The following is a 25,159-nucleotide window of genomic DNA, read 5'->3' as shown; positions in this document are numbered from 1 at the left end:
CACCAATTCACCATTTTAATATTCAGGGCTCTTTCTTTATTAGCAGCGCACTGTCAGTAATTGAGCGACTCATCACCACAATGTTCTTCTGGGCATAAATTGTCCCTTAATCATAGCCTGCAATCCCAAGAACAGCCCATGATGATCAAAAAGTTAAACAGCTAGTACAGTAAACAGTATAGTAATGGCAAATTCTTGGAAAACTTCTTCACCTTTTCAGCCATGTTTTACAGTAATGTCACCCAATCTATAATATAACACCTCCTCATGTAATGTTTTGTTTATGCACTGCATTCTCAATGTTTACTAAACCCTTCAATAAAGTTGACAGAAACTGAAACTTGTAGACCTAAAAAAAAAAAAATGAATAAAAAGCAATACACTCTCCCAAATGTGCACTGAATCTCAAACCCTTCCAAGCTGCAGGGGGCACTGTAATTATGGAGGTTCTTGCTGTCTGATTTCAAGCCCTGGCTGCCAGTGACTGAGTTTTCAGTGCCTGGTCCCTTAGGTTCTCCAGATCTTTGTTACTGGGTGAATGAATGAAGGGAGAGAAAAACTCAGGTTAGCCATGACAGAAAAATCACATACAAATAAATGTTCAGATGAGTGTCATTCTGACTTCCCCGATATTCCCAACAGCACACGCACTTACACACACACACACACTAGGGTGGTTCACAATATAATGGTATAAGTAAAAGTTTTCCAAATTTGGCCAGATCGCATTTTGCCTTGTTCCTATTGACATTTTGAACATCTGTCCCAAAAATTGAGCCAATAGGACGCCAGTAAAGGGTGGCACACTTTTTCACAATTGCTCAACCTAAGAATGCATAACTTTCGCAGGAACCAGAAACTTGAACAAAATAAAAGATAAGTATGGTCATTAATAATCTCTCCCTGTAAATGAGTAAGAACATTAGAACAGTTCAAACACTATTCCCTGTATGATGACTTTGTTCTTTTTGATACTTTATCTATGTGTCCTTGCACAACACGGAGCAAAAATTGCTTTTGGTCTTCGTTTCGCACAGATTGTTGACAGCGTTTAATAAGGGCAATGCCTCTCTCTGCGCTGTCGTTGATGACCTTCAAGGAATTAACTTTTTGACGCAGTTTCTCATCTGTGAGAATGGACCTCACATCATCAGGGTTCTGCCATCCATTTGGCCTTCAGTAAGAACCTCAAAGAAGTGGATTGAGCAGCGAGTGACGAGGCCAGAGATGGTAGCTGTACTGCTCTTGTGGAAGAAAGACTTGGCATCAAGTCTTTGAGCATCTTCCCAGGGCGTCTTTCAAGATTTCTCAGCATTGTCTCTTTTTCTTCAGCATCAACACAACAACAACAACAACAACAGGTTACATTTATTTAGCGCTTTTCTCAACACTCAAAGCGCTTCACAGGGAAGGGGGGACCTCACTAACCACCACCAATGGTAGTAAGCTGAGCATCAAAAAATGCCAGGGCGACAAGTTCTTCTGACGGGTACCACAAATGTTGTCCAATGCTCTTCAATGCAGCATATGCAATGGTTTTATCCGGATACCAATACATCATGTATTGTGTGTGTGTCAATATTGTGAAAAAGTGTGCCACCCCAAAATGTGCAGCAACTGACTCCATTTTTGGTACAGATACTTACAATGCCAATTGGAACAAGTCAAAACGTGATCTGGCAAAATTTGGTGAAAATGAATTTTGTGAACCACCATATTGAAATGACTGTTCTCATACATTGTGACATACATGTATATAAGAAATCCTTTTATATACCTAAGGGGGATGAGAACAACTCCGCTGATCAGATTAAGCTGTTCTAGGATCCAAATCCTGCTTGGAGGGTCCAACTGCCAATGCACAGAATGACAACACAACAGACATTATACTTTGTGTAGCTTTATGGTGCTCCCTCTCTCTCCTTCTCACACACACACACACACACACACACACACACACACACACACACACACACACACACACACACACATTTTGAAGGTCATAGTTAATTTTTAAAAAGAGCAACAAACATGTAGTGGAGCGATGCTAGTATCATGGCTGGTTTGGTAGATCATGTTCATGGTGCGTTGCAGGGTCACGGCTTGCTGAGTCAGGTGTTTCAGGTACTCTGAGCTCTCCTTTGTCTTATCATGATGCTCTCCAAGCTGCAGAAAACCAATGAAGTTCTTTATTTATCACAGAAAATACCGCCACAGGTAAATAGATAAAACATTTGGCTTTGTAATTACAGTATGACACAATTTCAGTAAAAAAGGTCTTATAAATGTTGATATAAGGGGCTTTTCTGTAATAATGATCACTCACCTGTTTCTTGTAAACTGCATAGCACTCTTTCTCATGGTGGAGAGCAGAGCGGAACTCCCCCTTGCTCTCATATGCTTTGGCCACTAAGTAATGGCTAAAGACAACAGTGGAGAATTGCATGGTGACAAAAGTAGTGGAGAGGGATGTGTGTGACCAAAAAGTTTGTTGTAATATGACCACAATTAAATAGGTAAATAATACTATACAGGTAAACAGGAAATCCGAATAAATAAATATTTTATCGGAAATTAAATCTACTGAATTCATACGCATATGCTTTGAAAGTGAATATGTTAAGTGAATCCAAATCGTTATCACTCTCCCGCACATCCCTGATTCCTCTACAAACATTTATTTACCTGTGTGCCACTTTCAGTGATGAGAGTCCATGATACTTGATGTTGATGGACAGAGCATTCTCCAGAAACCTCAGGGAGAGACTATACTCAGTCAATGCATGCAGCACCAGACCAATCTTACTCTGCACAGAAACAGTAGTGGGGGCAAACAATGCAATTGAACCAAATGTTGCAAAAACAACAACGATGTTAAAAATGAATGGCGTAGATCTAAAAACAGACTGAAGTTCACTGTGAACCCTCTACACCTACTCCAACAGCTAGAGGAGGAGCAAAACTGCTCTGGTTTTGTTTAAATTACGCAAGTCAAAGGAAGGTCAATCTGCATCTTTGCCCCTAACATGTATTGTAAAATTAAAGTTAAATGCTGCAATTTCAGTGCATTCTACTTTGAAATATGAATGCATTAGATTTGTAGGGTTTTGCCAGATCAATTTATCAGATGTTTTTAAATGTCAATGTTGTTTTAAAAAATGAGTTAAGTAAGTATAAGTATATATACTCTTTTGATCCCGTGAGGGAAATTTGGTCTTTGCATTTATCCCAATGTCAGTGTAAAATCATAGAATATTCCAAAAAGACAGACCCTCTTATTTTAGCTCTCAATATGATTTCACAAAACAACACCAACATACAATGGACACAAACTTAAAACAGCATATTTCATTGTTGTGTTGCGTTTGCTTTGAAGAGCTCAGCTGGATATGTGTGAGGGGCTGCTACCCGTGGCGTGCACTCACGTCCAGCAGGGCCATCTCCGGGTGGTCCTCCCCACACACCATCAGGATGAGGTAGCGTGCCCGGTACAGCAACCGCAGGGACGTCACAGGCTGCGCTCCAGCAAAACAGTACAGGCCCAGGTGCATCTGAACACAGGGACGAAAGGACAAAACTGTGAACCGTCTATTGATTTAGGTCGTTGTTTCTCCCTCTGAAGAAGAGACTTGGAGTCTTTTCTCTGAAGACCATATGACCAGATATCACTACATGAAAGAATGTTTGTTGTTTCTTTGTTATGGAGAGTATCACAAATGCATTACCAGATGAAAGAGTATGTAGACATAAAAATGTGACTATCAATGATAAAAGACTTACATATTCTTGAACTGTGTGAGGATTTTCAATTCCCAATACTCTTTCACTCATCAAGACAGCTTTCTGTTGGTGGTTTAAAGCCTATGATGGTCAACACACACACACACACACACACACACTATTAATTTGCATCCATAAAACAGTCAAATAAAACTCATTTTAATTTCCCAATTTCAAGAGCCCAGTGAATCCACACCTCAGCATAGTCTCCCAGGATGTAGTGGATTCGTCCCAGGAGTCGTAGACAGGCACAGATCTGTTCATGCATAACTCCGTACACATTAGTGAAGAGGCCAAGGGCCTGTGCAATCATCTCAGATCCTTCTTTCAACAGTCCTACAAACACACACACACACATGCAGACAGACAATGACATTAGCATTATATACTTTTACAGAACAAACTTGGTTCTGTAAAAGCTGGATAAAGAACCAACCAGCAGAACAGTTTCTACACCTCATCCCACAATAAAGGCACAGTCTGCTATTATGCAATTATGTAGTTATGGTGAAAGATACATATCATAACATAACAACACCAGGTACATATTTGAACTCAACAGCCAATCAGATACACCCTTCCCCTCAGTGTTCCTGAAACAATTCTGTCGATTAGCTACGATTGTATATGACCATGTTTCTTTACAGCACAATTATAATATACAGCTAAAAGAATGTGAGGAGAAATGTGACAATGAGTGTACATGATAAGAATTGTGGGCTGTGCCTTTAAAGGGAATTAAACACTAAAAGAACAGCACCATTACAGAAACCATGTTGTGGTGTTGCACACTGAACATCTTGCCACAACAGTGACATTACATTCTACGTACCTTCTTGTACTTTTGTCTGACCACTTTGGAAGAAGAGAATTGCATCAGAAGCATTGGGCCGTATGTGTTTCACTACAGGGAATATGTTCAGAATGTCCTCCTCTGTGAATGTTGGACTGCGTTTGTTTTCAAAGTGGTATTCCTTCAGTAGGACCTAAAGAATATGCAGGGAAAATGAAACTGGCCAGCAATGCACTACCAATGAAATGTACAGTAAGCGCACAACCAACGTTTCAATGTAAGAGACTAAGCGCACAATTAGAATGCAACAGTAATGTAAAATTCTGCTCTTATGGTCATAGTTAAAGATAAGAGAATCTTATCCTATCTGATAATACATGGTTCTTGAATTTCCCTTGGGGATCAATAAAGTATCTATATATCTATCTATCTATCTAGGTTTAAAAGGTCATCTTTAAAAGACAATCACTGTTTAACATGACACTGGAATTGATTCATGACGAGATAGGGTTGCACCACTGATGCTCTGTCATGCAGAGATGGGAGGGTAGGGTCACCTGGATGCCTGTTTTAATGGCGATCTCTCTTAGTAGCGTGATTCTCTGGACACTGTACTTCTCCACCGCCTGCTCCACACTCTCACTGGGTCACAGAAAAATGGAGGTTAGTTGATACATATGTGCATGAGAGTTCAAGAGTGCAGCACGCACATCCAAGTCGTTGAGTACTGGGTGCTGGACAGGAAGGCACAAGCAAGTAGAACGTTTAGTCCGCACACCAGAATCTGCTCCTTAGCGTTTTTTTATATTTGTAGGCTGGGCTGGGGCCCGAAACGTCACATGTGGTGATATAGCCTATAAAAATACAAAAACGCTAAGGAGCAGATTCTGATGTGCGGACTAAACGTTCTTCTACTTAGTTGATACATATGACCAGTAGGTGGCAGCACACTGTCAGGACACTGGTAGAGGGCACTGAGAGGGCAATGCATGATGCGATTCCATCATGTGACATTTGCATGATTTTATAAATGATTTTACAGAACATTTTCTTAAGGTGCTTGCATCATCTAGCACTTACACCTCAGTAGTTAAATGTGACGTTTGTGTGGCTGTAACCCCACTGTCATATTCAATGGTATGCAAGCTGTGTATGAGACTCACTGTTCAGATACATGCAATTAACTTTCAGTTATGGGTAATAAAAAAAAATCAAACATTTTCAATGTCAGTACATTCTTTTAGCCCCAATCTGTGAAGCTGAACTGAGTCTGTTTGTATTGACAGATGCATTTCAGGGTTCTCACCACTGGAGGGCGTAGTGGTAGTACTCCTGTGCCTCTGCTGAGATGGTCCTCCACAGCTCCTTGGAGGTGAGGCCCACCCACGACCCACTGGTCGCCACTGCGGACGCTGCTCCTGACACGCGGCTCTTCCTGCGTCTGCTCCGGCGCCTCTCAGTGGTTTGGGGTCCAGTGGTGTCTGTATACGAGCTCAAGAAGCAGTTGAGGAAATGGGCAACAGAGGCGGAGAGTGAGGAAGGCTCCACTGCCTGAGGAGGAATATATATATAACACACACACACACACACACACACACACACACACACACACACACACACACACACACACACACACACACACACACACATACACACAAACACACACACATACAAATGTGAATAATGTCTCACTCTGCTATCAATAATTTTGCATGACCACAGAAAGATAAGCTCTTACCTGGAAGTATGTCCGGAATAGATGCTTTGTGCATCTTGTGATCAGCTCAGCAGCTGAAATCCTCTGCAGACAAATAAAGTCATGGCTAACTTCTATTCTGCTCTTGTGTCCTAGTGTACACATGGCATATGACGGGCAGGTACAGATCTTTTCACTTGTATGTACTGTATGATGGTCATTATACACTGTACACATTACTCATGACTGTGGCATAAGGCGAACTCACATGGACATAGTCAAGCTTTTCCCTTTCAGGCATGCTTTCTATGGCCTCCACTACTGTGCCCAGGTAGCGAACATTTACACCGTGACGATGCAAAGCCTCAGTAAGGGTGGCACCATCCATCGGCAAGGTGGTGTGATCCATGCAGCTCTTGACCTGCACAGAAACACTCTCTCTGAGGATTAAGTGACAGCCAGATGGGGGAGGTCAAGTTAGTGTGGAAGGTGTTGCACATACCAGGGCTGGGATCTGTGTGTTGATGAGGAAGGCAGCGGCCTCCTTGATTAAGAGCCTCTGTGTCTGTAGATTCGCAGCCTGTTCCTCAGGGAAGCGCACAACTATGGAGGTCAAACACAAATACACAAAGATAACAGATTATATACACAGACACTCACACAAACACAAATACATACCAGGGTGCAAACACACAAGCACACACACACAGAGATGCGTGCACACACAGACACAGGCACAGGCACAGGCACAGACACACAGACACACACACACACACACACACACACACACACACACACACACACACACACACACACACACACACACACACACACACACTGTTTCTCGAAAACAGATGACACCTTGTTAGTTTCCCCCGTTTGTCATTTGCAAACAGTAGATTCAGCATACCCACCCGGACAGAAGGCATTGGGGTTGAAACGGATGTCAAAGGATGTTGTGCTTGTGGATCCCACCATTTTACAGGCTTCAGCAAGCACACTGTCAGCACAACCTTCAAGGGGACATGGACAAAGGAACATTTAGTTTGGCTACCTTAAAATCTCTGGCCAGGTCTCATAGAGAAAAAGTGAAGACACTATACACTGTTCTCCTGCTTTGGATATTGCTGGTCTATATTTGGGGGTTTAATCAGGCAAGATGGTCCCACCCCAAAATACCCATGTGATACTCTAGTATACCTTATAAGCAGGACTCTTACAGTACCTGCAATAGACCAATCTGGGTCAGAATCACTGAGAGGGAACATCTGTTTCTCAGCTGCAACAGAGGCGCTGTCATCTAGAGTTATTAGCTGCATATCCGTATCTTCACTGCCTGTTGCTGTAGATGGTCCATTTCGTCTGTTGACCATTTCCAAGAAACGATAATACCTGGAATAGGATGGGATTGTTCAGTTAGTAGTGCACTTGCAGGTGTCCTTGTAATTCAACCTCATATTTACACCATCTTAGTGATGGCATTCTTGTGAATTGATTTTGTACTGCAACACTTTCTAGCTGGCACTGTCTGACTGGTGTTATATATTTCAGGCGCGTTCGTGGGCCAGCAAGCCATCATGAGTTTGCTGAAACCATTTAAATGGTTTCTGTCTATCATTATGTCGCTTCTCAGCACATTCAGAGACAGAAAAATCTATCTTGTCTATCAACCCTGATAATGGGCTGGCAACATTCACTCCAGTGCTTAACAAGGCAACTTGTCTAATTCAGATGTCTGAACATAATGCAAAGCCAAAGGCTTTATTTACTAAAATTACACTTTTTAGCTACAGAGTTGAGTGAGTGTATCAGTAGGAGTCGATCAGGTAATACTCCTCACCTGTGCTCAATGAACAACTCGACCAGTTCCTGCCTCAGACACACCAAGCGATGCCTGTGCTGACGCGGGAACCCGGGTCTCTGGCTCTCTGGCGGATGTTCCTCTTCTGAGGGGAGAAAATTGAGGTCTAACGGAAAAGTACGGATCAGGTCCAAGACGTAGAAGCGTCTGTCATTTCCCACAATGCCCTTGCATTCCACAGAGGAGCACAGTTCCACGCGTTCGCCCTTCTTGTTTAAAACGAGGTGGCGTTGGATCCTAAGGTGCCTGCTGGTCTTCTCTAGCAGCTCCACAAACCTTTAAGAAGGGGGTCACATGTTTAATTTATTTGTTTTATCAGAACCTAAATGAAAACATCAAAGACTCTAACAAGATCAAGTAATCTCACATTCTATCTGCTGTGTATTTAATTATAATGGCAGATGCTTTTAACAAATCAATAGATTTGTATCTGATTTATCACTTTGCTCTGATATAAAAGTCATTCTTAATGTTCTTCAATACCTGGCATCGCTAACAATGGTCTTGCCAAAGTCGATGGAGCCATAGATGACACTCTGCTCCTGGTCTTTGTCTAGCAGGCCCGGAACAATGGACTGGGCTGTGACCCGGTAGCCTCGGTAATCCACCACAACAGTGCCCAGGGTATGGAGCCCCTCCGCATCTATGGAAGCGTAGGCCCGGACACCTTTGAGGTCATTTGTGGGTGCAGAATGAGCAGCGGGGTCCCCACCTTGCTCCAGGTAGTGGTCTTTCACGTCGAAGCCCAGGCTGAAAAAGATGTTGTTCCAGATGAACATGTGCATATGCGGCTCGTCGCCAGGATTGAGGGGCATCACGTTGCCATCGATCACGGCCATGGCACCACGTGTTGCCGTAGTAACGAAGTCAGAGTTTGTCTGAGGACAAGAGATATTTGAGAAATAAAGACAGAGAGAGAACAGGAGACAGATTGTGAAAGAAATATGCAATTTCAAATTTTATTCAATTCACTTTTATTATTCACAGTATGTAGTGTAATCAACAATGAATATCATCTCAAAGTCTAAATGGGTTAAAAACAATAAGATAGTACCAGGGTGGATTCAAATGAGAGCAACATATAGCACATGTGAATATTCATTCCTAGTGCATAAAGACAAAGTGTGAAGTGCTCACCTTGAAAATAGCCCTTTCCCTCAGCAGACGTTCAGCGAGGTTCTTCCGGGGGAGTTCCCTGGTGGACTGCAGCTCCTCATTCCAGTCCCGTGTCTACAGACACACCAAAACCCCACACACACAAATACACTGTGTGACCCACCAATAACAGTCATGGACTGTATTAAGGGCCCCAAACTAATTGTTACATATGTAGGAGGGGGGGTTTGGGGGTCCTCCCCCAGAACATTTTTAATTTGTTTGATGTGATTTCCTGTATTCTGGTGCATTTTGGGGATGGCCAATACTTTAATTCAATCAGATTCATAGCCTACATCCTGATTTGTTGATATTGAGGCAATGATTTCATGGAAAGACTTGGGCTTCAGGGCCCCCTGACCCCTTGGGCCCCTGGGCCTGGGCCCGGTGGGCCCGTGCAGTAATCCATCCCTGATAACAGTACAGTACCACAATTCTGAATCTTTCACTACTCATCTTAGGCATTTTACTACAGATGACCCCATCAGGCATGGATAAATAAATATTTAAACTACAAGTATAAATGCTGAGGTGATGCTCCCCTACCTGTCCAGGTATGTGTTCCTCATAGCCCATGCGGGAGGTCTGGGCATCCTCGGCTCGCACAGAGTCTAAATAGTGGTCAACCTTTGGAGCTGTCCAGCTGTACAACTGGAAAGGGGTTTCCAACCTTTCAAAAGGGTGCCTGTGGACCCTAATGTGGGCAAAGTCACAATTAAACAAGAGGATTATAAAGCATCTATTGGTTATTTTGTTTTGGTGTATTTGTAAATGTCACTAATAGTACCGCGTACTGTTGTATTGTGTACTATTTTCATTGTGACTGTAATCTCGGCATTATTGAAAATGAATGAATCAATGAATTTCTGAGGTTAAATGAATCTCTAAAACATGACACAGACTTGTAGTAGACATACCATATTTTTTGCTACGGAACATTTAAGTTAAAAAAAGATATTGAAATGTGATTATGTTTGACCAAATGAAGACTGGACACACCTTTTTTTCAACAAGGCACTGAAATTCTTCTTAAACGAGGGACTGATGTGATTCAGAAGATCCACTAAATCATGGCTAAGGACACTGGGGTTCGCTGGCTTTGGGTTGAAGCTGAAACTGGTTGACCTTAAACAGCACCACATTATATACACACAATGAGAGGCAACATTTGAAATAAGTTTAAGATTTTGCTTATTTATGGTTATGGTTATGGCTATGTTTATTAAGTTTATGGTTAATTAGCAGACACCTTTGTCTAAAGCGACTTACAGATTATGAACATTATAATAGTTCAAAATTGTAATTTTTTGTTAAGAAAATGAGTAAGCCTATGTTAAGCAAAAATGTATTAATACTAATGACAGCACTATAGCACTAACATGTACATCTGTTTCAAGATTCAGTAATTTCACAAGCAACAAATTCACAAAGCATCCAACACATTTAAAAGTCAGCATACACATTTAACAGCACCATGAAAGACTTTTAAGCAACTTACTGGTTGAGGTAGAAACCACGAACCGAGGCAGTGATGCTAAAGTGTCGTTCCTCCAGTGTCACAACATACAGATACATGAGGTCTCCATGCATTTTCCGATTTCCTGGAGGGGGGTTCCAGTTACTCATGGTCAGGGCCCTAAGAAATTCCAGAGGCTGAAGCCAGTGGACGAAGGTCATTAGTGTCTATCAAAACAGGAGACAGCAAAGCAACTGCAAAGTTCAAAGTGTTTGTTTCCAGAAGAGCAAAGTAAGCCATGCTTCGGAAGTACATTCTGAAACATGGCAGCAGCAAAACAGAGCTGCTGCTAATGATTCAGATTTCACCCCTGTGAAACCAGGTGAATGGTTGACAGGATCAGTGTCCATTTTCACCTTTTCCGCTGTTGTGTCTGCAGCCTACCTTAGCATCCTCTTCCGCTGGCTGAAGAGGGCTTAGAGGGCACTCTTTGCTCCCTGGCAGAATGTAATCTGGAGGACCACAGCTCTCCTGCTTCAGCTCGTCACCTCTCTTCCTGGGCTTGTCTGCATGGAGAGGTGGCATGAACTGTGAGAGAGTACACCCACTATCTACAAAGGTCATTTTGTTCCTGCTCAGCAGCAGACACTACAGTATAGAAGGAAGCATCATTAATCAAGGGCAGCACATGGTGAACTGATATCAAAAGTATTGTTGTACCCACTTCCTTTAAACCATAAGTAATTTGGTTATGCATTGGCACAAGCCAAGTTGCAAGCAGCAGTTCACTAGTTCACATTCTGAAATGTGACATAAAAAGACATAAAAGCATAAAAGAAGAACATGTGTAGCGAAGTCTCTAGACAGGGTCCTGAAGTGCTTCGCGGAATCGTGCCGGAGTCGACTGTGCAGGCAGGAGTCGGACAGGATTCCGCCATACACTCCTTTATTCTTTAACTATGGAAGATGGGAGCCGTAAGGGGAGGTGTTGGGTTGCGAGTGGAGTAACACGGATGCTGCAACTTTGGCAGATAGACTGCGAATAAGTAACCTGACTGATTGAAGAAGGAGGCATGGCAAATTCTGTCACGCTCCTCCCGAACTTTCGTTTGTAAACGCCATTACAATAGATTTGTGTATGTTCCTTATGACTTGGCCTATTGCATATTCCAGAATCACTGTGCAGCTTTAATGCGACTGCATGTGACCTTTCTTTCTGTGATCTTTCCAGCCTCGTGCTCTACCAGATGAGCCCAAGGGTAGCTGCCTACCTCCATGTAGCCTACCTCTCATGTCTGTGTCAGTGAAGAGTCTGAGAAAGGACAGCGACCTGCAGTCCACTCCATTGTAGGCATCAGTGGGGTCCAAGCTCCTCAGAAGGTTCCGAATGTGGCGCAAGTGGATGCGCACCTCACGGACGGTGTAGGGTTCTGTGGACACACAACAGCATCACATATCTTGGCCTGATTTCACCTCTGTGTCTGGAAGTTATAAGTGCACATTTTCATCTATTCTGTCATCTATGTGTATTCCTATATTGTTTTGTGTATATATCCATTTGTTGTATATTGCAGTCTGACACTTCGTAATGGGATTTCACTGTTACTGTATGGCACTATCACCACCAGTCAATAGTCCTGACAGGCTTGCAAACACATGTCTGCTAGGTCTACATAGACTCTTACCATCTATGGTCTTGAGCACACATCCGTCCTGCAGGCCACTGATGGACTTCATGTGGGTGAAGTTGTCCAGCGTGCTTCCGTCCAGCTGAAGGGAGAAGCAGGTGCGATGGCACGTCTCCTCATAGTCCATCAGCAGCTGTTTCAGCTCCTGCACCATCGCCATGGAGGACACCTGAAGGACACAGAGTAGAAGCATGACAGGTATGAGCAAACTATAAATGCTATAATTTTTTTATTACAGTTTCAGTTTCATTCATTTCAGTGCAGTTATACACTGTGTCAATAATTGATCGCAATCCTGTTACACCAGCTTTTGCATGCTTTTATTTCTTACAGTTACACAGTATAAAGTGATATTAGATCTAGAGTACTTGTAGTTGCAACCAGCTCACAAATAATTTCTTGTAGAAAGTTCATAGCTATTGCTTTTGTTTGGATTGCTGCCAAATCTTTAAATATTGGCGCACCCTTCATAACAGAGGTTTATACTTTACACATAGCCAAAATGGTAGGGTCTGATAACGGAACAGCAGTGTGCCTCTTCTTCAGGCACTCTCTTTTAGAGGCTGCACACTGCCACAGTAATAGGATTTAATACCTGGAAGTTAATTGGCTCGATGCCCGGGGCCTGGATTTTAACTGTGAATGACGTGTCCTCATTAAGGCTCACTTCCTCCATGTTGGCATCGCCAGCCTGCCCCACATCACTGTCCCCTTTCCATGTGGCCAGGGCCCCCTCTTCCTGGTCATGAATCAGGGGGCCGCTTCGCATGGCATTGGCACAGGGCCCTGGAATGGGTGAACATGGGAGTGGATGGAAACAAAGATAATGGAGTGTATTGTAATAGTGCAAAGGAGGGTGCAAATGCCTCTGCAATTGCATGAGTGTATGTACTGTATGTGCATTTTGCCATGCTTTGTTCAATCAGAGTACACAATGTTGAAACATTCAAAGCTACTAATTCATGTTATTAATATCCCTTAATGTAATTCATTATAACAAATAGTGTACACATGTCCACTGAGATGCATATTGTTGATTGAATCAATTCTAGATTGAAGGTGAAACTGGTTTAAAAGCCTTTAAAAAAGATTTAAAAGCCTGTCACAACATGCTTACATCATACCTGTGATTGGCGGGGTAGCCAGAAACAGTCTGTCCACCATAAACAGGGTCAGCTGCTCTTTCTGCGCCTCCCCCTGTAGTGCTTCATCTGACACATTCAGATAGACTGGCATTAACTCTTGATCTGTTGGCAGGGCCTGGTCCTGATTCTGAAATAACTGTGCAGCTGCTCCTTGGGGGTGGACTAGGCTGTGAGTTGTCTGATCCCCACTCTGTCTGACCTGTGCAGCATCTTTCACAATCTGCCCAGTCATCTTCAATTCCCTTTTAGTTTGCACTCCATTCAGTTCCAACTGGACTAGATTATTGTCTGTGCCATGCATTTGAGTTCCATTGTGGTCCTTATTGTACACCAGGCCCAGCTCTTGTAAGGCCACATTCTGATCTGCCGTTACACCTTGCTCAGCTTGAGACTTGTGCTCAGACGGCAGCGTTCTCTCTTTAACCAGATCAACCGTATCTGGAAACGCTCCATGTTCCAGAGGCCATTCTGTCTGTCCGGTTCTCAGTTCCATCTGTTCCGTCACACCCTGTCTTGTCTGCCCCACACCTTGTTGCTTTTGATTAGCATTGTGTTCCATATGCTGAGCTCTGTGTGTTGTCCTTGCAGCCGCCTGCTGACCCAGCCGCAATATGCCCCCTTCTGTCCATCCACCATCCGCGGCTTCGTCCTGTAATACATCTGATTCTGCCCCGTCGACACTCTGGTCCATATGGCCCATCAGCACTAGGTTGTGCTTATTAGGATCAATGTCCATTTCTGTTGGATCCACAGTCTGTTTGAAAAGTTCTGTGTTGTGCTCAGGTTTTCCAGGCCCATAGAGAGTGTGCAGGTCCACCTGCAGCGAATCTTCCTCTCTGTACGGCTGCATGATCACAGCCTGGACACTTTCACTGCTGTCCGGGACAAAGCTGGGATTCCACACGCCCTGGTCGGGGCGTAGGGAGTGCCCAGCAATCGCCAGGGCCGCCCCAGGGCTACTGCTGAGGACGATGTCGGGGAAGAAAGCGTGACCCTGGTCCAGGACTGGGGACTTCTCGGCCTCCCCTGTGGCCTGAGAGGGGGACGGGCAGTCCTCGTCACTGTTCTCCTCTGACAACAGCGGTGACCACTCTGGATCAGGACCCCTCATTTCCTTGGGTTGGAGCTGTTGGCCTGAGAGATTGTGGCAGCAACTCAGTACGTTCCCCATGGTGACAAATAAACAGCACAGCAGTCACACCACACAAGAAAAAAAAGTGTGTAGGGGCAGTAGTGTCCAGGAGAGGTACCACCCCTCCAAAGCTAAGCTAACACTCCTGCTCTGCTGCTACTTTGTCCTGACCCGTGGCCGGCTTGCCCCTTCAGGTTTGCACTAAGAGGCAGCTGCTGAGAGCTGACTGACAGGCTTGGCTATCAGCTGCTCACTCCAACAACAGGGTCAGTCTCAGAACATGACGCGCTAAATTCCAGAGCATGTCCATGGTCAGACACGGCACAATGTTCACAGATCTTTCACAGAAAAGAGTTCATAGAAGAAACAGAAGACAGGTCACAGGCAGAGAGTGATGAGAAGAGTCACCAGAGGCACAACAGTAGAAAAATGGAATGACAATCAGCCAAAGGAAAGAAAAAGCCCAATAAACGTTAACATTCAGCAAAAGTGCATCATCCTACAAAGAAAGATTCAGCATTATGAAATACTTGAGCGCCAGCATGCCTGTAGAAGACGGTCCTCAAGCAGTCCAGTAGAATGATGCAATAGAGAGGATGAGAGGAGGTCCGTCCGAGGCCCAGAGAGAGTCCCCTGCTCCAGTGACACATTACACAAGCCCCATGTGTGTCCTGTCCTCCTGCGCCCTTCACGCGTTCTCCCCCTCTGTCTCTCGCTCAGTGGGAGGGGAGGAAGAGGGAGGCCCCAGTCCCCCTTCCATAACAGCTAGCCTCGTGTTCTCAGAAGGACGACCCAACACACATTAATTCATCCCCACGATTAAAGCCATTGCCGATACGTCGCCACGGCTACTAAGCTGAGCTCATGTCTATGACTCACAGGATTCCTTTGAATCTGATCAGCCTGCAGTCACGTGAAGCCATGTTCTGGAGCTGTCAACGCGGAGCCGGTGTGTATAAATAGCCGGGGCAAGTGGTACGGCTAGCACACCGGTATGGCTGTGACAGGGGAAAGAATAATGACAAACACACCTTGTTTCTGGCGTCTCCGAGGACAATGGCTCGAATGCTGCTCCACAGTGGTTGCTATGGCAGAGTGCTGCAGTAGCCTACTATTAACATTCAGAGGAGCAGTTGGGGGAGTGTGAATTCCTGGGTCTGGGAAGTTTCTCGAACAACGACTCAACAAATAGCCGAGTAAATCAAGGGAATTGAATTGGTGATGTGTATTTTTTTTTTTTTTTACAGTAGCCACGAACAGGACTTTGGCATGAAAATGAAATTCAAAAGGATGGGTGTGTAGACTAGACTGAATAATAAATAATAAAAGTGTAGAAATTTGTCGAAGTGACGCCATCCACTAATGAACTTCGGTAAAAGCTGGCTACCATGGACAGCGCTAATGGAACTGCAGCAGACTGTCATGCGTTCTTCTGTTTTCTTGTCAGGGCATCATAGCCTAGCTACTGCAAAAACGTCCAATCTCCAGCCAGTAGCCTATAGCCTCGGCTACCTGCTATACAATACGAACCACGTGATCACGCATCATAACGCAACACACTGTACTATCGAGGGGAAAAAAGCAACAAATATCATATTTGATCTTTTAAATACATTTTATTTGACATAAATGTACACCATCCATGTTGCTACTCCATTCGTTGGACATCATTTATCATTATATGGCTTCCTATGAAACTGGTTTTGTACAGGCACAAGTGGATAACTAAACAGCAACTCAAATATTTTTGAGAAAGCTGCAAACACTTTTCGTCACTGTTATGATAAAGAAATACTTTATTTTAAAGTGACAATAACGCCTATTCAGGTTCCATCAAATACTGTGATATACCTGATACAAAACATAACACAATCATACTTCATGACTGTATTATTATGAATATAAACATACCTCTTTGCTTATCTCAGTAAAGCTTAGTAAATAGTAACATTTTCTATGCAATCTCATATGTTTCTCTAACAGTCTAAGGCCAGCATATTCAGCACAGTATTGTTAAAATCAGTGAGGTTTAAGTGAGTGACTCATTGATTGTACCAATATTACAGTGTGTAGTTTAATTAACAGCAACGATGAACATGACTATGAAGATTATAATAATGATGTATTTTATATTAGACCCCTGTATTACATATTCCAGGGCTTGAAGTGATATAAGTCTTTCATTTTTTTCAGCTCAGTAGGCTATCAGTAAGGCTCAAATATAGACCTAAGGAAAACGGCAACATTTTGGGAAATTGGCCTATTTACCGTCTACCCCAGAGATAGATAAGAGGATACATACTCCTGTCTTTTCTAAGCAGAGGAATACTCAGAACTACATCCTCCCTTCACTGAGTGCTCAAACTCTGTGCACGACGTGTTACCTGGCACACAGTGCTGCTGTCTGCCATCACTGCGCCCAGGTAGCGGTGCTTTGCCAACATTAGAATAAAGTGCCCAGTATGTATCTGCTTAGAATAGCTGTGTAAGCTAGGTGGTAGGTATGGTATCAGACTGGATTATGGCATGCACAGAGAAGAGAAGGGTATGTAATCACTCATCTAACTCTGGGGTCGACGGCAAATGAGCTAATTTACCAAAAAGTTGGCGTGTTCCTTTAAATACATTTATTTGCCTAGCTAGCTAAATAACCAGACTCTTTATCGAGATTTCTACTTCCCCTATGTATCTAACTATAAACTTATAATTCAGTGGTGTCTGGCTCCATTCTCCCCCTGACTGGTGATTGGTTGCTGTGTCTGCTCCGTCTCCCCTCTGAGGTCTCTGAATGGTCAGCTTCCCTGCAGATCCGCCCCAGTGAGGCATGCAGCGGCAGCAGCCTATGCCTAAACGGGTACAGGAAGAGGGCGGGGTCAGGCATGGCTCGTGGCTCCTCCGGCCCGTGCACCCTCGCTCGCGGCACACACTCCCGGACTCTCTCCGAGCGCCGGGACCTAGGGGACGTTGCGCAGACCCTTGGCGGCCGTCTCTCAACCACCTCAGGGGATGCCTGCGCGGACAGTGACCAGTCTGACTCGGGCGAGCCCTCTTCACTCTCCTCTTCATCGTCGTCCTCCTCCTCCCCACCTTCCCCCTCTTCCTCTTCCTCTCCTCCTCCTCCTCCTCCTCCTCCGTCCGTCTGGTGGTACAGGCTGAAGCGGGCCGAGTGCAGCTGGAAGGAGAGCTGCGCCGCCACGTCCGTCTGCTGCCGCAGCTGCCGCCCGAGCGCGGTGATCTTGTGGCTGCGGCGCTTGAGCTCGTCCAAGAAGCGGCGCTCCTCGTCGCGGAGGCGGGCCTGCAGGGCGCCCGCCAGCGCCCCCTTGCGCCGCAGCTCCAGACGCAGGTCGGCCAGACCGCACTCATGCTCCGCCAGGCTCTGCTCTGCCGTCTGCAGCTGAGCCTCCAGCCGCTCCTGCTCCTCATCCACATCTACACACACACACACACACACACACACACACACACACAACACACACACAAACACACACACATACACACACACACAAACACACACACAAACACACACACACAAACACACACACAGGTGCACATACAGACACACAAACACACACACATACACACACACACAAACACACACACACACACAAACACACACATACACACACACACACACACACAGGTGCACATACAGACACACAAACACACACACATACACACGCAGGTGCACATACAGACACACACAAACACATGTATGAACACAAACACAGAGCATAACAGACACCCATATACAAATACACACATTTTACATGCAGTTACAGAAATACTTTGGTTTACAGTTTATACAGTACATTTATTTGACAGAGAGTGGCATAGATTACAGTCCAAGAAATGCTACTTTACACGGAAGCCACTGAGAATAAGATGAAAGTGCAGAGAATTACGAGAACAACACACTCACACACACTCACACACACACACAAACACACACACAAACACAAACACATACACAGTGTCCAGTCAATGTAACTTGTTCAAAAGAATAAAGTGCAAATTCCCATTGACATAAAAGAGCTGTTCAGTGAAGCATTCAACTGACAAATGAGGACACAGAGGCTCATACTTGGCTGAGCAGTGAAGTGAAACAGTTAGCAGATAGAAACAATGACAGTGACTTCATATTACTTCCAGTGCCGTGTTCAAGTGTATCTCTGACCTCTCACAGTTCCCCTTTGAGTTGGCATGATAAGATACCACACTATTTCTTATCGCATAATTATATGATATACTGTATATAATTTAAGCAGCAGAGAGCACACAGGAAATACTAAATAAGAATGCGAACAGCGCTCTCTAGAGGTCTAATACATGAAAATGTTTTTTTTTGTGTGTGTGTTGATTGCAATCACAAATGCACTGCAAACAGAGAATCAGTAACGCACTTTCAACAATAAAAACAAAAACAATGCTTGAACGTTCTATTTGGTTCCCAATCTACTTCCTCTGCATTAAGATAACATATGGAATGTTAAAACGGAAGCCTTGTGGGGCCGACCACCTATGATGCTGATAATGGAACTCTCTTGAAAGGGTCTATAAAGAACTGTGAATTATCAATGTGTATGTGTGAATGGTGCTATATGAACAAACATGGCTTGCCTTTCATAACTGTACGACAGCACACTGGTTAATCTCAGTTTTACGGTCAGCTCATTGGTGGATTTTACCGCAGTACTCACCAGCTTGGGTTCTTCTGGGTAACCTGTCATTTAGCTCACAGTTCAACTCTGTAGAGAGAGGATTAGACAAATGAGGTTTTAAAAGAGCTAATACTGTTCTTCCACCTTAAACATTTACACACAAAGAGTTGTTATATGACACTGGTTGAGAAGACAATGGGAAAGTTTACATTTCTGATGCCGTGAACATCAATACAAAGAAGGATTTTTCACTAACTGAGTAAAGAATACATGTTTTTTTTCACTTTATACACACTTCACCCAACCACCTCTTCATAAGTGTAACTCCAACACCATCCCCCACTACTTACTTCTTTACAATTCATCTCCTGGCCATAAGGAGTTTGAGGGTTACAGTGATTTAGCGATACAGGGTGTATATCTTTACAATAACTTGTCGTTCAAACCTTATGCTACTTTGCTTGCCCTCAATATTAATAGAACCCATTCAATAGACACATCTTACTTATTTAGGGTCGCTACTCTGATATTTAGCATCACAACAAGGTCACAGCCATAGATATTAGAAAGCTAGATACCGCATTGTCTAATTAATATCTATGGTCACTGCACTGGGAGTGAGGAAAGTGAAACATGCTCTGCGGGAAAAAGTGACATCACATCAGGTGACCAACCGGTACATCGTTTCCTGAGGTGCAGGATCTCCAGCCGAAGCCCGGTGAGCAGCACCAGGTGTTCCTGCTGCAGGAACGCCACGCTGCGCTCCACGCTCTCCACCTGCTGGGCCAGGGCACTCGTCTCCATGGAAACCACACGGCTCACCTGTGTGGGAGGACACCGGGTCAGTGAGTGTTGCTGAAGACAGTGAGGGGTTGTTCACCTGTTATGGGGTGAAATGTTTGAGATGTGATGTCTATGTCCCCTTTGAAAAGCACATATTGATTTTAATGTCAGAATGTTAACATCAATATCAAAGATGACCACTGGGCCATAAAATGTTCCCTAAAGCCACCTATCTTGCTTGAAGCCAATAAACCATATGCATACTGTGAATTTTAAATGGTGTAATCCTAAATTATCTTATTATAGATGCAGATGTAAAACCAACATAGCCTGTTAAAAAGAAGCTAACAGACACCTGCCCTATATCTGGGATTCTGTTCTACATATGTTTTTTCCTCTTTTTTTATTGGAAATGTACACATCTACAGACAACACACACACACAGGTGCACATACAGACACACACACACACACACGCAGGTGCACATACAGACACACAAACACACACACATACACACGCAGGTACACATACAGACACACACAAACACACACACACACGCAGGTGCACATACAGACACACACAAACACATGTATGAACACAAACACAGAGCATAACAGACACCCACATACAAATACACACATTTTGCATGCAGTTACAGAAATACTATGGTTTTGGAAATGTCATGCAAAGTCAAAACAATAACACATCACATGTGTGTAGCCTAGGGTTAATTCACAACCCTCTAGCTATAGCTAACTGATTTTCCACAACAGGCATTGTATAGTGGCATTACACTAGGCATTATTGTCTAACCTGCACAGTATAGCTATTAGTCTGCTAGCTAGCTATTTGTCATACAGAATTACAAACAATATTTTTCACATAAAACATTTTTTTAATGCTTTAAAAACAGGCACCACAGTCCAGGATTGATACAAACTAGTTTGAGTTATGAGGTACTTGCCAGTTAGTCAGCACATTAACTATAATAGTCCTTGAATTTGTCCCCTTAATTACAGAGAAAACTGCAAAGTTAATTACAGGAGGAGAGGACAGAATCAAGAAAATTATTTCTTCCAGTATTGCAAGGAATGACACGAATCATTTGGAATAACAACAACAAATATAATGTAAATGTAACAAATGTAAATCAGGTTTATAGCCCAAGTATACTTGCATATACAAGGAATTTGGTCTCTGCATTTATCCCATCCGTGAATTAGTGAACACACAGTGAGATGAAACACACATGAGGTGAAGCACACACTAACCCGGAGCAGTGAGTTTGGGGGAGGCTTTTGGGGGGCGCTTGGGGAGCAGTGAGGGGTCAGGTACCTTACTCAAGGGCACTTCAGCCGTGGTTGTGGGCATGGGAGAGCAGTGCTCTTCAACCACTCCCCCCTCCCCCCTCCAACATTTCTCCTACTGGTTGGGGATCGAACCAGCAGCCCTAAGCCCTAACCAGTAGGCCATGGCTGCCCAAGTATACTTACATATACCAGTACGGGAGCATGCCTATGTTCCCACAGCCCTATGTCCCCTAACCCTCAGGCCTAACCCTAGAAATGTGGGAACATAGAGCTAACCTCACCGATACAAGGAATTTGTGCTCTGCATTTTACCCATTCGGGGGTACAACACACCCACACAAACAGTGTACACCCATTCAAACACACACACACCCTTGAGCAGTGAACACACTAGGTACTACTGCTGCTCACTGCTGCGGGTGTGTATGTGTACAAGTGTACTACACACACTAGTACACATACACACCCGCAGCAGCAGTGAGCAGCCCTTGATCCAGCGCCCGGGGAGCAGGGCTCAAGGGCACCTCATCCATGATTATTGATGTGGGAGAGCACTGTTAAGTCAATCCCCCCACCTAAATTTTTCCTACCAGTCGGGGATCGAACTGGCCACCTTCAGTCACAAGTCCGATTCCCTAACCAGTAGGCCATGGATGCCCAAAGTAATTTACATTAATGCTATGGCTGCAAAATTAGGAGACAAATGTTATGATTTGTTGGCTGTTCATGCATTGTTTGGTTGTGACAGTGTGTCATATCCATATGGCAAAGGGAAAACCTCAGCAATCAGTTTGATGCTCAAAAGGAATCTTGATTTGAAGAATTTTACATATGTATTGTAGAAGCTGATGAGCATGAATGGATTTCCTTTCTTGCCTCTACTATGGAAAGACTGTTGAAAGCCTCAGTAACTTGAGATACATGCTATTCACCAAGAAAAAAAACCCTCCTTAAATAAAGAGTCTTCCTCCAACAAGAGAATATGCAGCGGAACACATCAAGCGTGCATGGCTGCAAGTCCTTCTGTGGAGAGCTGCTGACAAAAAAAAAACCTCCAGTGTGTACTGATGATGTATCCCTGTTTGGTTGGAAAATAGAGGATGGAATTCCTGTGCCTGTTCATGGCAACACTTGACATGGCACCCAAAACAGGTCTACAGCTTGTTGCTTGTGGATGCAAGGCAGTGCCAGCATGCTCCAGGGCATCTTGCAGCTGTCAGTCAGATGGACTACCATGCACCACCTACTGCAACTGCAAAGGTGGTGAATAGTGTGCAAATAAAAATTCAAAGATGGCTACACTTTCAGTGGTGGATACTGATGACAGCGAGGGAGAAATGTCTGATTGAATGAATGTTTTTTGGAGGAGACATTTGATATTTGCGATGTGTACAAGGCCTGCCTGGCAACATGTTCTGTATATAGTTGCTTTCAGTATCTGTGAGAAAGTTCTACTTTGTTCCTTATAACTTTGTCTATTTGATTAATTGTTGAGGGTTGATACAATTTGTTGCTCAGCCTACCATTTCAGCGGTGTGACCTTACCAGGCTTTACAGTTATTATGTTCTCTGGAAGGGACTTGAAATCATTTTAGCATGTTTTTTAGACATCATTGGTTTCTGTTTGAGAAGAGCTTTCATTTGATACCATACATGATGGGTTTATACAGTAATGTGCATCTAGTTATTTTTTTATGGTCAAAAAAAGGGGGCGTGACAAATTATGACATTAAAAAAAATGCTCAAGGGTGCACCCGTCAGATTCTGAGTCTACACCCCCTAAACTATTAATTTATGCAAAAAAATTGCATTAGTACCTTATGTCACACCTATCCTGGGGTTCTACCTGACTATACTGTTTAGTGCATGGTTTTAGTACATGTACTTCCACACAGGGCTTTATTGACTAATCTATACTTACCGTGTTAATCGCTACTTTTGGTGTACAGTTTTAAAAACTTATATCCACACAGAGAATTATATTTATATTTGAATCGGTACTTTTGATATCCTGTTCAAATTTTTTTCCGCAGAGACTGACCCGGTGGTCCCGTCTACTTGACTTTGGCCTAGTAGCTGGGCATACATAGTTGGATATTTTTGTACATATAGTCTTATTCATTTGCATTGTCATATTGTGATTTTATTGTGTTTTATAATACATTCTTGTTTGTTATACTGACTCCGTCTCCACTCACTGGTTAAATAGAGCCAAGTATAACCTTTATACCGTAGGGGTGCTTAAGCTACTCTGGTTAAACAGCAGGCTTAAAAGGTGAGAACCATACCCTAGGACCCAGGTTACACTAGCACATCCCTCTGAGGCAAAAGAGGGTTACATGTGTATTCCTCAAATAATTATGGAACGCGACGCTAATCCTGCAATCTTTCGAAAATGAATCCAAAAGGTATGTCAATAAGTAGGATTCAAAAGCAGCAAGGCTTCATTTTAATTGCAGGGTCCATTGTAACATGGCCTAAAAAGGATTGCATCACTGGATGATCGCAGCAATTAAATCATGCTCTTCAGCTCCTCGCACGCAGCCCAATAGTACAGGTCCCTCACGAAATGTATTTGTTATCACAGTGAGATGCTTGGTTGTGGTATGATGCTGATTCCGCAGTATTTTCCAAGCCCAACGAGCACTTTCGTTAGGCCCTCCCCTAAGCCTTTGACACCGTCTCCTTCATTAAGCACCGCTGTCGGTTAAAGGAGCACCTTGGAGATAACCCAATGTAGGGCTTCATGGTACAGTGTTAACTCGCGTAAAATCTGTAGTGCAACGCTTAGTAGATTCATCAAACAGACGCATAAATGCAACTTTAACTTATACTATAATTTACTTGAGGTCCTTATACTAAGCAGGTGACCCACTGATTTAAATGTCAAAACATACCTTCCGACAGAATTGGCCATCGCATCCTCTATGCACAATATCCATTGTTAGCAGGCAACAATTTTCACTTACACTCAACGTGGCATATGGGCTGCATATCGGATTAAACTACATTAACTGGTTAATTAACTGGTTAACCGTGTTTAATAATGCGCAGCACTCTTCCATACGACAAATCATATTAAAGGCAATGTCAAATTTCTGTTGTCAGAACTCACCTTTTAAATTAATGAAGGATTCGACAGCGGTACGACAGTATCAGTGCATCGTGACCGGATGGCTCAGTGACACGTTTTGTTTGTGGTGAGGTGGGCAATGTCCGACAAAAAACAGAGACCCAACTAAACGAATCAGCGTAACAATTAATTGTTCTGAGGAAAAAATGGGGAAATCACACAGCGACGAACAGATTTCGCGTAATGACGCTGATCTTCTTCCTCTTAAAAACGAAAAGCCTTCTAAGACTTTGTCAGAATTTACTTTCTGAACGAAAGGTAGGCACCAGGAGACTGTAAAGCTACGTTCAAAAATGTGGTCATCTTTGCTGCAGCGTAATCCAAGACATTGTTCTTGTGTTACTTTCCTTGACAGATTTTCAGTACCTTGGACGAGGATGGAGGTTATCCTGGCGTTATGCTGACCCCTAGTGGTAAACACACTCACACACTCACAAGGCTTGTTGGCTCAAGGGCTTCAGCTACTGGAAGTAGGAATTCTAAAAAGGTGCAAAAGTGCAAAACCTTCAATAAGGGTGTTAGAAGAACACTTATATGAAGAAAAAAATGTTGTATTTGTTCAGAATCCA

The 25,159-nt window shown here is 43.6% G+C and overlaps 2 protein-coding genes across 4 annotated transcripts; both read right to left on the bottom strand.

Annotated features, from left to right (window-relative positions):
- Positions 1–15,915, bottom strand: LOC125291259 (clustered mitochondria protein homolog). Of its 3 annotated transcripts, XM_048237941.1 has the most exons (28): positions 15,586–15,915; positions 13,554–14,708; positions 13,025–13,215; positions 12,427–12,598; positions 12,028–12,171; positions 11,186–11,307; positions 10,784–10,968; positions 10,285–10,410; positions 9,832–9,979; positions 9,268–9,360; positions 8,614–9,008; positions 8,110–8,406; positions 7,495–7,661; positions 7,184–7,282; positions 6,772–6,872; positions 6,538–6,690; positions 6,312–6,374; positions 5,880–6,124; positions 5,131–5,215; positions 4,613–4,766; positions 3,977–4,116; positions 3,781–3,861; positions 3,426–3,551; positions 2,686–2,807; positions 2,327–2,420; positions 2,032–2,166; positions 1,778–1,851; positions 1–530 (listed from the first exon to the last, which is right to left on the bottom strand). In XM_048237941.1, the coding sequence occupies exons 2-28, from the start codon at positions 14,683–14,685 to the stop codon at positions 464–466; spliced, it is 4,911 nt and encodes a 1,636-aa protein (XP_048093898.1). In that variant the 5' UTR covers positions 14,686–14,708; positions 15,586–15,915; the 3' UTR covers positions 1–463. The 3 variants fall into 3 exon arrangements, with proteins under 3 accessions (XP_048093898.1, XP_048093896.1, XP_048093897.1); XM_048237939.1 differs by having other exon boundaries at positions 13,554–15,915; XM_048237940.1 differs by having other exon boundaries at positions 10,784–10,938; positions 13,554–15,915.
- A 387-nt stretch (positions 15,916–16,302) lies between these two features.
- Positions 16,303–24,974, bottom strand: ccdc92bb (coiled-coil domain containing 92Bb). The gene is made up of 4 exons (XM_048237974.1): positions 24,573–24,974; positions 20,039–20,186; positions 19,404–19,451; positions 16,303–18,135 (listed from the first exon to the last, which is right to left on the bottom strand). The coding sequence occupies exons 2-4, from the start codon at positions 20,166–20,168 to the stop codon at positions 17,408–17,410; spliced, it is 906 nt and encodes a 301-aa protein (XP_048093931.1). The 5' UTR covers positions 20,169–20,186; positions 24,573–24,974; the 3' UTR covers positions 16,303–17,407.
- Between the last annotated feature and the right edge of the window lie 185 nt (positions 24,975–25,159).

The sequence above is a fragment of the Alosa alosa genome, chromosome 2 (genome assembly GCF_017589495.1).
Source record: "Alosa alosa isolate M-15738 ecotype Scorff River chromosome 2, AALO_Geno_1.1, whole genome shotgun sequence".
Taxonomy (NCBI): Eukaryota; Metazoa; Chordata; class Actinopteri; order Clupeiformes; family Clupeidae; genus Alosa; species Alosa alosa.
The sequence above is the reverse complement of the archived record's forward strand: the minus strand, read 5'-3'. Positions and strand labels throughout refer to the sequence as shown.